The 14,069-nt window shown below is 42.5% G+C and overlaps 1 protein-coding gene across 8 annotated transcripts in view; it reads left to right on the top strand.

Moving 5' to 3' along the window:
• The window catches only part of NRG2 (neuregulin 2), a 203,790-nt gene that overhangs the window by 19,398 nt on the left and 170,323 nt on the right, over positions 1-14,069 (top strand). For 7 of the 8 annotated variants that reach the window (XM_039325944.1, XM_039325951.1, XM_039325950.1 and 4 more), the window contains one exon: positions 3,644-6,700. In XM_039325944.1, coding sequence (XP_039181878.1) covers positions 6,256-6,700 — 445 coding nt within the window. In that variant the 5' untranslated portion in view covers positions 3,644-6,255. The remainder of the gene's footprint in view (positions 1-3,643; positions 6,701-14,069) is intronic. The other variant, XM_039325945.1, reaches the window with a different exon arrangement.

Here is a 14,069-nt window from a genome sequence, read left to right as displayed (position 1 = left end):
ACATTAGAGGGCAGTCCAGAGTCATTTTTATTTTTCATTTTTTTAAAATTGTTTTTTTTCTTCTGTACCTGGCATAGAAGTAGGTGTGCTTTACCTGAAGCAAGCAGATGGGCATTTTTCTTTTTTTTATAATAAAAATATTTTTAAGTAGAGAAACACAAAAGTTATATAACACTCAACTATGCTTTACCCTCCAATTCTGAGGTGGAAAAGCTATAAAATCTTGAGCTTTTATACCTGGAAGCTATGAGAAACTGATTGGGAGAAATAAGCTCAGACTAAATCTTAGCAAGTTCGAGGTACTATTTATCTGTAAATATCTAGGAAATTCCAGAAACAATTGCTTGTATTGTACATAATTATTGTTCACCACCCACAGAACATCTGTGAGGTTGGAGTTGTCCTGGATTTACAGCTTCAGCTGGAACAGCAGACAGAAAATGTGACCAGGGGAGTTTTTGTCATCTTAAAGCCACAGCACCAGTTATTGTCCTACCTCAGTGTTTCCCAAACTTGACAATTTTAAGGCATGAGGACTTCAACTCCCAGAATTCCACAGCCAGCAACGCTGGCTGTGGAATTCTGGGAGTTGAAGTCCACATACCTTAAAATTGTCAAGTTTGGGAACCACTGTCCTACCTGGATTAAGAAGCTTTGGTAACAGTAACACATGCTCTTATCACCATATATCTTGACTTCTTCACCCCAGTTGACATGAGGCTATCTTTGAAGACAGCTTGGAATTGATGAGGAATGCAATGACCAGCATATTAGTGGGTGGAATCTGCTACTGCAGGAAACATTCTTTTTTAGCCATGCACTGGTTGGCAGTAAACTTCAGGAGTCAATTTAAAAAGCTAGTGATCATCTTTAAAGCTCTATATGATGTAGATCTGGTTACATGGGGAGCCCAAGAGCCTGTCATTGGGAGGAGCACTACCTGTTTCATGCACAAATATTCTTAGTTGAGATCTATCACCTGTAGGCCTCCCAACTCTGATTGTAAATGAAGGCAAGCAAAAAAAAATCCTGCCAATTATCCATTTTTGATAAGGGTTAACCTTTATTAACTTCTTGTGTATATTGATGAGAATCCAGGAACTGATCTGCCCAAAAACAAATCATGATGCATAGTTTAATCCAGAGAATATAGGTGAGATACTTTCATTGGACAAATAACTTTGTGTGATCCTAGTAAGGCCAAGCCTATAGAATAACTGAATGCAAACTAATCCCATAAAAGATCTCAAAATGCTGCTTAGAACAATTACTAAATAAGTGATGTCCTCTTAACAATATTTAATGGTATTAGTGGAATAGCATACTAGATTTTAAATGTATCCGATAGATGGCATGAACAGAATAAAACATCCTGCCAGTTGAGAAGAAGGCAATCAGATGTTTTGTGTCTCATATCTTTTCTGGTTGAAATAGATAAGATGGGTGGTCTTTAGGTTACTTTTGTGAACTTAAACCTGGCCTTGTATGTTCCTAAATGCCAGATGTCCTGTCAGCTCTTTCAGGTAGACTAGACCAAGAAACACGTTCCATAGGATGACCAGAACTATTCTTTCTCCCATGGCCACTAAATGAATTGCTAAGTCTTGGTTAACTCACCAACAAACATTGGTTAAAGGGCAAGGGAAAAAGGCTAAAGTTTGTACTGCAGGTAACATCTCATCTGTTTGATTATGGCTTCTTCCTTGTTTGCAGTAAAGAATCTAATACAGGCAAAGTAGGACTGAGAGTCTTCTGCTAAGGAAGCCCATTGCACAATTATATAAATTTTGCACATTAGACAAATTTTATGACAAATTGGGACTGGCAAATTGTTGACAATATGGTTGTGTTCAGAAGGAATAAAGAATTCTGTCTAATTGTATTATACTAATTGATCACATTTCTGTGCTACCTCAACCTGCTCACTGTTGCTTGTACACCGGGATATTGACTATGACAATAAATATAGTTGGTATTCCACAATTATAAAATGGTTTATAATTCTCATCTTCAGCTTCTCAGCCAGTAGATTTTCTATACTGGGTTGTCATTAAAAGTCATTTCATCCTGCCCCCATTTCAAATGAAAAGATAGGCAGACGCTAAAGATGTGTAGATTCTAAAATATGCATTGGTTGGAGAAATATTTAAAAAGGAACCAATCCATTGTGCCTAAGGCAGAACAGAATGCACCCTCCAAGGTCCCTTTGCACCCTATGATTCTACGATTTGCTCTTTTTTATGAAAATTGGAAATATATTTAGAAATAAAACAAACTGTATACACTACCATCTAGTGGTAGTTAGAAGTGATAATCTAACATTAACAGTTATTAATTTTATAACTGAGTTGGAAAATGTGTTTTTCATATATATGAATATACAAATATTGTTTGATAATACAAATATACCAATGTTGCAGTCAGAAAACAAACATGACCAGATTTATCCCTAAGAAAAGTTCTAAAGTTTATTAGCTTGTTTCTAAAGACAAATCAAAATATCACAAAATAGCAAGCATGTATCTTGAGTTCTCCAAAACATTTCATGAAAGCTTTTTATTAACTAAACTGATTTTAATTATATGAGAAAAGCAGGGTTTTTTGTTTTTGTTTTTTAAATCCCAGATGAGTACAATGGATATTGGAACTAGTGATTTTTTTCCCCTTTAATTGTTGAATAGTCTATTTTAGGAGGTAATGATTGGACTATTTGGGACATGACACATTCTAAAATTGGCTTTGGCATTGCATGAAGCTTTGATATGAAAAGAACAGAGTAATCAAACTAAAGTAGCAGAATTCCACAGAAAGTGACATCAATAAGAGAAAAAATTTATCCTGAGTGTGTGGCAATAGACTGTATATGCCTACTAACTGATGGGATGTGGGAACTGGATGAATTTCTTTGCAGTGTTTGAGAAAAAAACTGAAATTATCAAGAATTTTGGGGTAATTTATACACACTTTTAACAAAAATGAAACACACACTGCCATCAGAAATAATAGTGGATCTTAGGTTGATTACAATCTTTCCAAAACAAATTTTGATAAATATGTTATTTTAAAGGACACCATCTGTAAATTACTGTACAATTAATTCTAGGTGACTCACCAAGATAGATTTCATGGGAATTAAAAACTTCCAAGATGACTCATCGTTCTAAACTGACTCATCAAGTTCTCATCCCAAGTCTTTTTTTCATACTTTTTAAAGAATTTCAAGGTACTCTATTGTATTTAAGAATTTTGTATAATGAAGAGGTTCTTTCAAAAGGTTCTTTGAATGTATACATTATTCTTCAAATACTGCTTATGTCTGCAAGTAAAACACTACACACTTAAGAAGAAAAAAATTGAACTTATACTGTTTAAAAGTTGTAACCATCAAGATAGATGGATCTCCTAGATTTCCCTTCAGTAATCTAGTCTTTAATCATATCATGCTCTATCTTACAGAAAGCATGGATTCTTCCCAGTTAAATAACTTAATAGAAAAGTCAGCAATATTTTATAGGGGAAGGATTATTTGATGGAAATGGAGGGAACAACCAGGAAAAAAAACCTAGTTTTCACGTTTTCAAACTTCTAAAATTTAAATATGGATTCATAGTTATAATTATGTTAATAATATTTTGATGCTCAGGTTTTATTTGCTCTGGCGGTGCAGGCAGTGTCATGGCGATCCTCTTGGACCCTCAGCTCCTACTTGAGCAGCAGATCAAGGCTGTGGCTAGGAGAGTCATAAGGAAATGGAAAACCACTGCAAGAGGGACCTATGCTCACATCATTTTATGCTTAAGATGTTTCTGATATGCTTGACACATCACCCCCCCCCAAAGAAGCTCCGGCAGCTCCAAAATGTACTTGCTGACAGGTTTTTATATTAAAAATTTTCACTGCTGCTGTAACTTGTAAGATGAGCAAGAGGCTCAGAGTAGGGATTGGCAAATCTCAGTATAATTTTCTGCTGACTCAAAAATGAGTGGTCAGCACTTTAATCAGCAAAGGAGAAAAACCCTTTCTTATTTAAACAAGAAAGTCCAGTTGCCTCATGAAAAAGCATCTTTGGGGTAACTATGACCTGGATGACTGAGAATCTCCATAGACATTTAGCTTTGCACTTTGGGATGAACACCCTTTGAATGCTGCGGGAGTATGAACGGATTTCCAGAAAAATTGCTGGCGACAGGAATCATTTGCGTTTCAGTTTGAGGTGCAGACAACACAGACTCATCCCCAACAGCCTGTGCCTGTGTTCCAGCAAGAAAGGGACACAGGGCAGAAAACATCCTGCAGAAAGCACCACTCCAACAAACAAAGTCCAGTTGCCTCGTGAAAAAGCATCTTTGGGACTGTATCCATACAAGAGTTTACCTCCAGAGGCTTATCCGATATGGAATGAACCCCAACCTCTGAATTTGTCCATGAATGCAAACAACTTTTTTCTTTCTGGATTTCTAACCTACGCTCTACTTTAAACAAGTCTGTAAAGTTTGTAAAGTTCAAACAATTGAAGAAATTTTGCACTAAAATGCTTAGTCAAATGACATATTAATGTATTTTTAGATGAAAAGAACAGAAAATATTTTTACTGGACAGCCTTTGATATTTAAGACTTTTTTTTCAGGATGAATACAAAGGGAAACTTTATAATCATTAACAATTGTATATCATACTGAAAAAATCTGAGTACCTTTCTTTCCTCTCTCTCTCCACTACTAAATGAGTTTTCATTCGGTAAGCCTACCGTAGATATAGACCAATGTAAACTTCTGGATGACCTCCACAGTTCACTACTGTTTGATTGCAAAGTTGACTGACACAAAATACTAAGAATTTTTTAGAAACCAGAATCTCTCTGCCAATAATATTTATTTATTACATTTCTGTGCCGGGAGTTTGCTAGCCAAATAATACATGCAGGGGTTCTCCGGTAATTCAGGTGCCTTGGGCTGAATCCGCTTCAAAGTATCCTTTTGGTTTTCTCCGCGGTGGTCAGTCGGAGAGGAGTGGACGCCCCCAAAGAATTCCGCTGGGCAGCAACTTATGCAAATGAGGGGATCCTTCCTTCCCAAAGCCCTCCCCTCTCGGTGAACTTGGCCGAGGAAACAAATCGCCCAGCCAGTACGGCTCGACGAGAAGCGCCGGGGCTTGCTACGACAAGGCCCCCGGTCTGGGGAACAGGGAAGCTCCCCTCCAATTCCCGAGGACTCCGGCATTTGCGAGCAGATGGGCAACCGAGCCTTCCGGGAGGGGCGTCCCCGGACTGCAGTTCGGCTCTCCGGGGTGGCGTGCGTGGGTTGGAGTAGGCGCGCGCACTCTGTCCTCTTTCGGCACCCTTGCCCAAACGCGGCTGCCCCCGATGCAGGCCCGGCAGTCGAACTCTCGCGCGGGTCCGTCTTACGAATTGAATGGGACCCCCCCGAGACTTGGAGCCCGCCCGCCTCGCCCACCTTGCTGCAGCGCTTGCGGCTCGCGTCCTCCGCGAAGCAGGTGGCTGCCGCCTTCAGGCCCGCGAATCGAGGGTGTCCTCCACAGCATGGACTAGAGGTAGGTGAAAGTGGGGCGAAATCACACGGGAGCCTCGCTGGGGGCCGCCAGCAATCCCCGAGGATTCCGCTGAAGCCACCTTCGGCCGCGCTCTACCCAGCCGGGAGCCACGCTCGGCGAGCTGGGATGCGCGCTGCTCGCGACGGTGCTCAAGGGAGGCTCCGGGTCCGCTGCCGCTCTCCTTGACCTGATGCAGAAGGCGGGGCGCGGCGCGCGGATGAAGGAGCCTCCCGCCCTCCTCCTCCTCCTTCTCCCCCGAGTGGGTCAGAGATAAGCCGCCTCCCTCAGGCCGCCCTTCTCTTAGGTGTTCGGAGCAGGAGTCCTCCTCGGGAGGGAGGAGGGAAGGGTTCCGCAGCCCCTGCGCAGCTCCGCGGCTGGGCCCGAGCTTACGCCGCTTCCGGTTTTGCAGCTGGAGCCGCGTCGGCGTCCTGCAAATGGCCCGGCTGGATGCGGCAGGACTGGTGCTGCTGCTCAGTGCAGTTCCTGAGGGAAAGCGAGGACCGGGAGGCTCAGTGCAGCACCGGCGGCGGCGGGAGCAGAAGGCGCTAGAAGAGCTCCGCCGGCGGCGGCGGCGGCGGCAACAGCAGGAGGTGGAGGAGCGGGACCGCCGGCCTGCGGCATCTCCCATCCTGGGCCGGCGGCTTGGGCAGCGCGAGGAGGACGAGGGCCAGGGGCGAGAGGCTCTTGGGCTGCGGCTGTCTCGGCATGAGGAGCGCTCTGACGGCGCCCGGCTTTTCCATGTGGCTGATTGGCGTGTCGCTCGCCTGTTACTCGCCTAGTCTGCGCTCGGTGCAGGACCAGGCGTACTCGGCAGCCGTGGTGCTGGAGGGCAAGGTGCAGGCTTTGCCGCCGGCGGATTCTCCGACGCAGGCGACCGGCAACTGGAGCAGGGAGGAGACGCCGACGTCCGGCATTCTGGTGAAGGTCCTGGACTTGTGGCCCCTCAACAGCGGTGGGCTCCAGAGGGAGCAGCTCATCCGCGTGGGCGCCATGCCGGCGCCCTGCTTCAAAGTCAAGCGTAACCACCGCTACATCTTCTTCCTGGAGCCCACCGAGCAGCCGCTGGTCTTCAAGACCTCTTTCGCCCCGTTGGACACCAGCGGCAGGAACCTCAAGAAGGACGTGGGCCGGATCCTGTGCGCCGACTGCGGTGAGTAAGTTGCCTCGCTGGTGGATTGCCAGCCTCGGTTACCAAAGGCGCGCCATTTCCCCTCCCCGATCTCCCGGCCCCCTTGTGGACCGAGGGCCGAGCCCCCTCGCGTCTTTAACGCCGGAGGTCCGCTCGCGTTTCTCCGTATGGATTGCTGCATTGTGAAAGGGAGCGATTCTCGGTGGCGCCCTTCCTTCCGGTTCTTTTTCTTCTTGTCTTCTGTTATTTGCCATTGGGTCGGAGTTGGGGAAACGGTATGGAAAGAAGACCTCGGCTCCCCTTATGGGGAAGTTTTCTATTGGAATGGTGTCTTTCTGCCTGTTGAACTCTATGACAGCGTTGTCAGCTTTAAATTTCTCTGCCTCGTTGTGGCTTTTCTGTCCCTAATAACTGTTATTTGAGCAAAGTTCATGGCCAAGAAGTTCACAATTGGAGACTGATGACAAATTTTAAAAATATATGTCATCCAACAAGATGCTGCTTGCTAATCTGTTCAAACATTCACCTGTTGTTCTGAAAGTTCTAGAAATCCTAGACTTCCGAATACCTTTTCTAGATTTCATTGACATTTACGTGATGTTGTTATGACCGATGTTGGATCAGGCCACTGTACAGCAAGATTATAATTCTATGGCAATGTGTGGCCTGAGCTTGCTGAATGAGTGCATGGGAAATAAAGAGATAAAGTTACACTGTTGCTGCAGACCTGTTAGAGAGTTTGAAAAAGCATTGGAGCTAAGGGCCAAGACAAAAAAGTTACAGTGCATCCAGACTCAGAAAACATAATGGCTTAGTGTGTGTCCAAACGTTCTAGATTTCACTGGAGCACCACCTAGGAGAGAGTGAATTTTAATTGCTTTTTTGAGTGTCTTTTGTTCAGTTCAATCACATGTATCACACGCATCCATTTGTTCTGAAAAAAGTCAGAGGCATTGAGGGCAGCTTTGACTTGGATGACTGATTTCAATCTGGAAAATGGCACATTGGGAAAAGGTTATTGCTTATCAGTGCCATTGCTTCGGTCACATCTGGAGACATTCCAGCTGCTTTAGGACAACAATGAAAACACTGAGAAATCTAATGTTTTATCATTTGTTTTCAATTTACTTGCCCCAGTAAAATAATTAATGTAGAAGACATCTTAAAATTGGATTGTCTGGTTTTTCAGATTTGCTTTAGATACCTAGTATCATGTGTCAGTACTTTATGTTGTATTTTTCACACACGTGGTCTCTGGCATTTGATTATTTTCCAGCATATTCTCTCCTTGTTTCTGATTTTTTTCTTTTTCCAGTTAAGACGATTAAGAGAGAGACCTTTTGGTGCCATAGACTTTCTAGACCTTCCTTTTTAGCTCATGAACACTATATTATGTCCAATAGAAAATGATATTATAGGAGCAGAAAATCCATACGTTGTGAGAGGGTTTTTGGAAGAAAACATTCAAATGAATGATTTTTATACAATTTATAATCTCCTGTTTGTCAAATAACTTGTCCTGATTTATTTTTTGTGACTGTTGTCTTTTTCTGTCTTCAGGAAAAAGAATTCCAATGGTTTTTGTTTTAACATGCACACTATCTTTTAAGTGAATGATTTCAGAAAGCACAATGCTCTAGGATGGATAATCAGTCTATACAGCTTAAAACAAGATTTTCAAAGCAAGTGATACAGAAGATCCTTAAAATAGATTTATGGAATGTCTCTGATATATTCTCATTTGGCAGTAACACTGAAGATTTAAAAAAACAATTTATGCACTTTAAGATTATAAAGTTAAGCATGTTTAGTTGGAGGTAAGCTCTTGTTACTAACATAGGTGCAGCCTACACATTGCACTCTTTGTTTCCTTGTTACATTCCTTCTAATCTGAGGAAGCCATAGTGATTTGTATATGGATTCTTAAGCTACCAATAGAGAGAGAATGTAAAATGGTGCTTTCAACTAATTATTCTTCAATTTAGTTTTCACAAACGTGCAAAGCAAAACTCAGAAAAATGTTAGTGCTTTGACTGCCAATGGACCTTTGATGACAGTAGCCAAAGGAAGGGGGAGGGGAGGAGGAGAGAGAAAATACTGCTGCCAGTCATATGGTTCTGCAGGGTAAAGGGGAGAAAAATAAGCATTTTTTTTCTGCTATTGTCACCACTTGTGTCATTCCTGTACCTAATGCATCCCTCTCCACCTATGGCAAATCTATCCCTTTTATAACTCATTTCTTTCTGTTATCAAACCATCATTATATTCTTTTCACCCCAAAGAGCTAGGACATTTGTGCAGATTTACAAACAAGCCCTTCCTTTCTCATGACTGTGCCAAGAGGTCCTTCTGCAGAGGTTCCTCACTGAAATGTCACTTGTCATATAATGACTCTTTTTCACTATTTGGAATTCTGTCAGCTTCTTATTTCACAGGACTTGCTATTCTTTCTTTCACGTCATCTTATTAATGCCTGCATTTACTCTTGTAGTTGCCCCTGTTTGAACCAGCTCTCAGCTAACTGCTGAGGTAATCTTGGGATATTCAGCTCTTTAATTCACTCTTGACCTTTAAGCCCATTAAGAGACTCTTGTGCATGTATGTTTGTTTAGGATATTACTTTCTTTCTGATACAATTGTATCAAAATAGTATATCAATATTTGTGTATAACACTGAATTTAACTCTCTCTTTAAGCTAGTAAGCTCCGAAGTGGGTCCCAATCAGCGTTGATTGGAAGCTAGAGGCTCTGGCCCATGGCCTCTTGCTTTGCGGGGTACTGCAGGGCTCGGGTTCTCTCTATTCCTCTTTAACATCTACATGAAGCCACTGGGTGAGATTGTCTGTCACCATGGGATGTGCTCTACATGGGGCCACCCTTGAGAATGATCTGGAAACTGATTCCTCCCCAAGATGGCTGCTGAAGAGTAAGAGACGTTCTTTCTCTTGCTTACAATCTGTTGTATTTGCTGCCAGGATTAGTTCTTTGGAAGCCTTGCCCCCTGGATTTGAATGGGATGCTTAGGAATGATTCAAGATGACTTTTGGATGGCTGTGGACCCACCCAGAGGGGAATCTTGAAGAGCCTCCGGAAAGTCAATAATCTTTTGTACATCTCTTTCTACCAGCAGAAAGTTTCATAAGCATGCCTGGGACTTTTAACTTCAATTTTTGAACTTTTGCTTTTGTTCTTTATCTTTAAAGGTTAATTGACTGGGTAAATGCTGACTTATTTCAAATCCTGTTGGATTCTATCTGGTTTTTTTTTGTTTTTTTTTTGCTTTCTTTCTTTGATTTATTTGACTGCTCTCGCCAACTCCTCTTTTTTGCATGGAAACACAGCATGTGCCTACTAACCTGCAAAAAGTTTTTGGATCAAAATAATCAGAAAATATCTGCTGGGTTTGTTTGTTTTTTTGCTTATTCCCTGTTTACTTATCTACTCCATTGAGCAATAACATATTGGATTACAAAGAGGAGGAGTCTGACATGGGGGGGGGGAAACAGATTGTTTAGCAACATGCAGTTTTAACTGAATTTTTTTCTAAAAGGTTTGATGAACTCATAAAGACCATGGAAAACACTCTGAAGAAACCAACCCTGAATACTTTAAACCCACAAAAAGAACTTGTTTACAAAGCAGCAGACTCATTCGGAAGAAATATAAACTCAGAAACAATAGACTCTGGAAAACATTCAGAAGGACTGTGTTTTCCCTGCAGTAAATTGGCTGGGAAGAAATATAGACTCAGAAGTAAAAGAGTTGACTTCATATACCTTCCTGAAGCTCAACCCTGTGCTTTTATATAATAGCAGAAAACTCTTTGGGTGAAGAGGTAGCAAATAGGTCTTTTTTAAGGAGAGTGGGAAATAGACTTATTGCATTTAATTGGGGAATGATCTTATCTGATTTTTGGGAGGAAGATGGATTGTTTATACTGAGTGGCTTAAGACCACTCCCTCCATCTTTTTAACTTCTTAGCTTTGTTTTTTAACTCATTTATTTTTGTATAGATTTTATGTTTTCTATTTGTAAATCCCCCATGGTCACTTAGGTAGTGAGATGGGCAGTGTATAAATTTGGTAAATAAATAAAAACAGTAGATTACATTTTCATGACAGTCTCACTCATGATTGATGTTTGAACTGTGTGCTTTATGAAACAAATTATCATAATACATATAAAATATATAAACACCAAATAAAAGTAAAACTGACATAAAGATCATGCCTTATTTATGGGAGATAGATATTGTAAGAAGCCTGTCTCTGTAGAGAATGAATATCAAACCTACGTTTGTTAGGAATGTAAATTTTTCTGAGTATATCCATCAATTAAGCAAGCAATTCTTTATTTTGGTCATAGACCAGAGTAAAGTGCAATCAAGAAAAATTAGAGCCAGCTCCATAATATTGGGAAATTATGGGAAACAAATAATTAAAATCTAGCATTGCTAATAAAATACTATAATATTAAAACACTAAAATCTTGCTATAAAATTTTTAACATATCCAGTTTTGGTCACCACGATGTAAAAAAGATGTTGAGACTCTAGAAAGAGTACAGAGAAAAGCAGCAAAGATTATCAGGGTACTGGAGGCTAAAACATATAAGGAACGGTTGTTGGAATTGGGAATGTCTAGTTTAATGAAGAGAAGGACGAGGGGGGACATGATAGCAGTGTTCCAATATCTCAGGGGTTGCCACAAAGAAGAAGGAGTCAAGCTATTCTCCAAAGGACCTGAAGGCAGGACAAGAAGCAATAGATGGAAACTAACCAAAGAGAGAAGCAACCTAGAATTAAGGAGAAATTTCCTGACAGAACAATTAACCAATGGAATGACCTGCCTCCAGAAGCTGTGAATGCTCCAACAATGGAAGTTTTTAAGAACAAACTAGATAGCCATTTCTCTGAAATGGTATAAGGCAGGGGTGCCAAACCTATGGCACGTGTGCCAGAGGCGGCATTCAGAGCCCTCTCTGTGGGCACACAGGCCATGCCCTGGAGATGGCAACTGTCCCTCTTCAACCAGCCGCCTGCTAATTCACCAAGGTCCCACATGGCCGGATGCATCCCAGCACCCATGTGCTCTCTGGCCTCTGTGTGCAGAGGTCGATGGTGTCAGGCAGCAGCCGCCCTTGCCCCTGCCACACCTTGCCCTGTGACAATGGCACCCCCGCCCTGCCTCGTCTCACCCGGCAGGACGAGCCTCCTGCCCACCTCCCCACCTGGCAGAGACCCCCTGGATCTCCCGCAACCCTGCCTGGCCCCCACAGGCATCCCTCCCCATGAGCAACATCCAGGTGATCACGCCCAACTTGGCCACTCCCATCCAATCTGCCATGACCACCATAGCCGTGCTCACTCAGTGGGCCACGCCCACCTGGCACCCGGCGATAAATAAGTGGGTTTTGGGTTGCAGTTTGGGCATTCGGTCTCTAAAAGGTTTGCCATCACTGGTATAGGGTTTCCTGCCTGAGCAGGGGGTTGGACTAGATGACCTCCAAGATCCCTTCCAACTTTATTATTATTATTATTACTATTATTATTATTATTATTTGTTGTTGTTAAATATGTGCAGCATTAAGTAAAATTGTTCAGTCTGCCAGTAAAAAGTTTGGAAATAAAAGGAATATTAAAAATAATTAGGAAGGAAGGTACAGATGGATGCTAGAAAGAAAGATTATGGGGATGAGAAGATTCAAATGTAGAGAAGGCAAAGGGAATCCTGAAAGAGAAAGGCATAGAAATGGGGATATTAAAAAGATTTCTTCCACTGTAGCTTGACAAGAAACCAACTAAAGAAACATAAGACCAGGATCTGATGTACCTGGAGAGCACAATGCTCTGATTATTATTATTGTTTTAAAAAGGCAGCAAATATACTGTAGTTCTCTTTTTACTTCCAATGGAAAGGGTTTCTTCCACAAGCTTAATTGCCATACAGCAGAATGAGTGATTTCCAGATAACATCACTTCACACAAAGAACAAGATCAATTTTCCCGGGGTGCCAGGGTCCCCTAAAAATCTTCCCTCTGACTTAGAAAACATGTTATCAGGTTTTCCTTTTTAAGCTTTAATTATCACTTGGAGAAACACATTGTGATGATTGCAGTCTGTGAGAAGAGAATGTCTTCCTGGCAGCTATCCTTCCTAAGAATAGCCACCTTGAATGACAATTGAGGTAGAAAAAACATTTTTCAATAGCAGCAATGAACCTCCACAAATATTCAGAGATCTGGAAAATAGGACTCTGAGAAGCAGAATGCAGACTGGCAGTTCCTTTAGATGAAAGAGAGCAACATGTAGGCCTTGTCATCTTTCTTTGGCTTTCTAGATGAGTTTCAAATTTATCTGTATAAAATGTAAATCCACGTTTGATGGATTTAGCTTATTCTGCCTGCCTGTCTAAAAGACTGTATATATGAGTGTACATTAGATACGCTAGGCCTGTGAGAATCACCAGTGGAAACCTAGTGTCTGAATTTTATTAAAGTAATATGTACTGCCTCCTTTTTCCCATGTTTTTGTATGATTGGGGAATAATGGTGTTTTCATGGTCTGCACTATTAATTGCACTACATCAATAGTTCTCAACCTTTTTAATGCCGCGACCCCCAACTGGTCGTAAGTTGAGGACTAAACCGGTCGTAAGTTGAGGACTAAACCGGTCGTAAGTCGAGGACTACCCAACCAGTCGTAAGTCGAGGACTTTCCCTGCCCGGGAGCACCACGCATGCGTGGTGCTGCTCCCTGCGCCGGCCGAGGTGTAGCTGGCAAGCGGCAGAGATGGAGCAGGCCGACCACCGGCTGGGCCACCAGCTGGCCCAGCCCAAGGGAGGTAAGGCACTCGCCGGAAAAGGGGAAAAAAATGGCAGACAGCCTTGCTTGGTGACCCCCCGTGAACTGGTCGATCGACACCAAATGGGTGTCGATATAGGTTGAGAACCGCTGCACTATATTAAAAGTATAGATTGCTGTACTTGATTTTCACCAAAAACCAAGATCAAAACAGGTGAAGGTGTTCTTTAGAGCAGCGGTCCCCAAACTTTCTGGTTCTGTGGACTGGTGGCAGTAGTGGCAGCGGGGCGGGGGGGGGGACGGGATGGTTGCATACAAGTGGCAGGCAAGCAGGCTCACATGTGAAGCTCCATTTGCGCAAATGGAGTTTCGCACACTCATTTGCGCTCGCCCGCCGCATATGTGGCCCAGTTTCCAATGGGCTGTGGCCTGGTAGCAGGCCACGACCTGGAGGTTAGGGACCCCTGCTTTAGAGGACCTACCGTTTTGGTTCCCAGTGAAAGAGTTGTGACCAGGGAAGGGGCCAATCAGTTTTTTAAAATACGATCTGAATTAGTTAAGAATAATATATTTTGGTGGGCAGTTAC

The sequence above is a fragment of the Crotalus tigris genome, unplaced genomic scaffold, assembly GCF_016545835.1.
Source record: "Crotalus tigris isolate CLP2741 ecotype Arizona unplaced genomic scaffold, ASM1654583v1 scf7180000024339.11422700, whole genome shotgun sequence".
In the NCBI taxonomy this organism is placed as follows: domain Eukaryota; kingdom Metazoa; phylum Chordata; class Lepidosauria; order Squamata; family Viperidae; genus Crotalus; species Crotalus tigris.
This window is presented reverse-complemented; position numbering and strand designations above follow the sequence as displayed.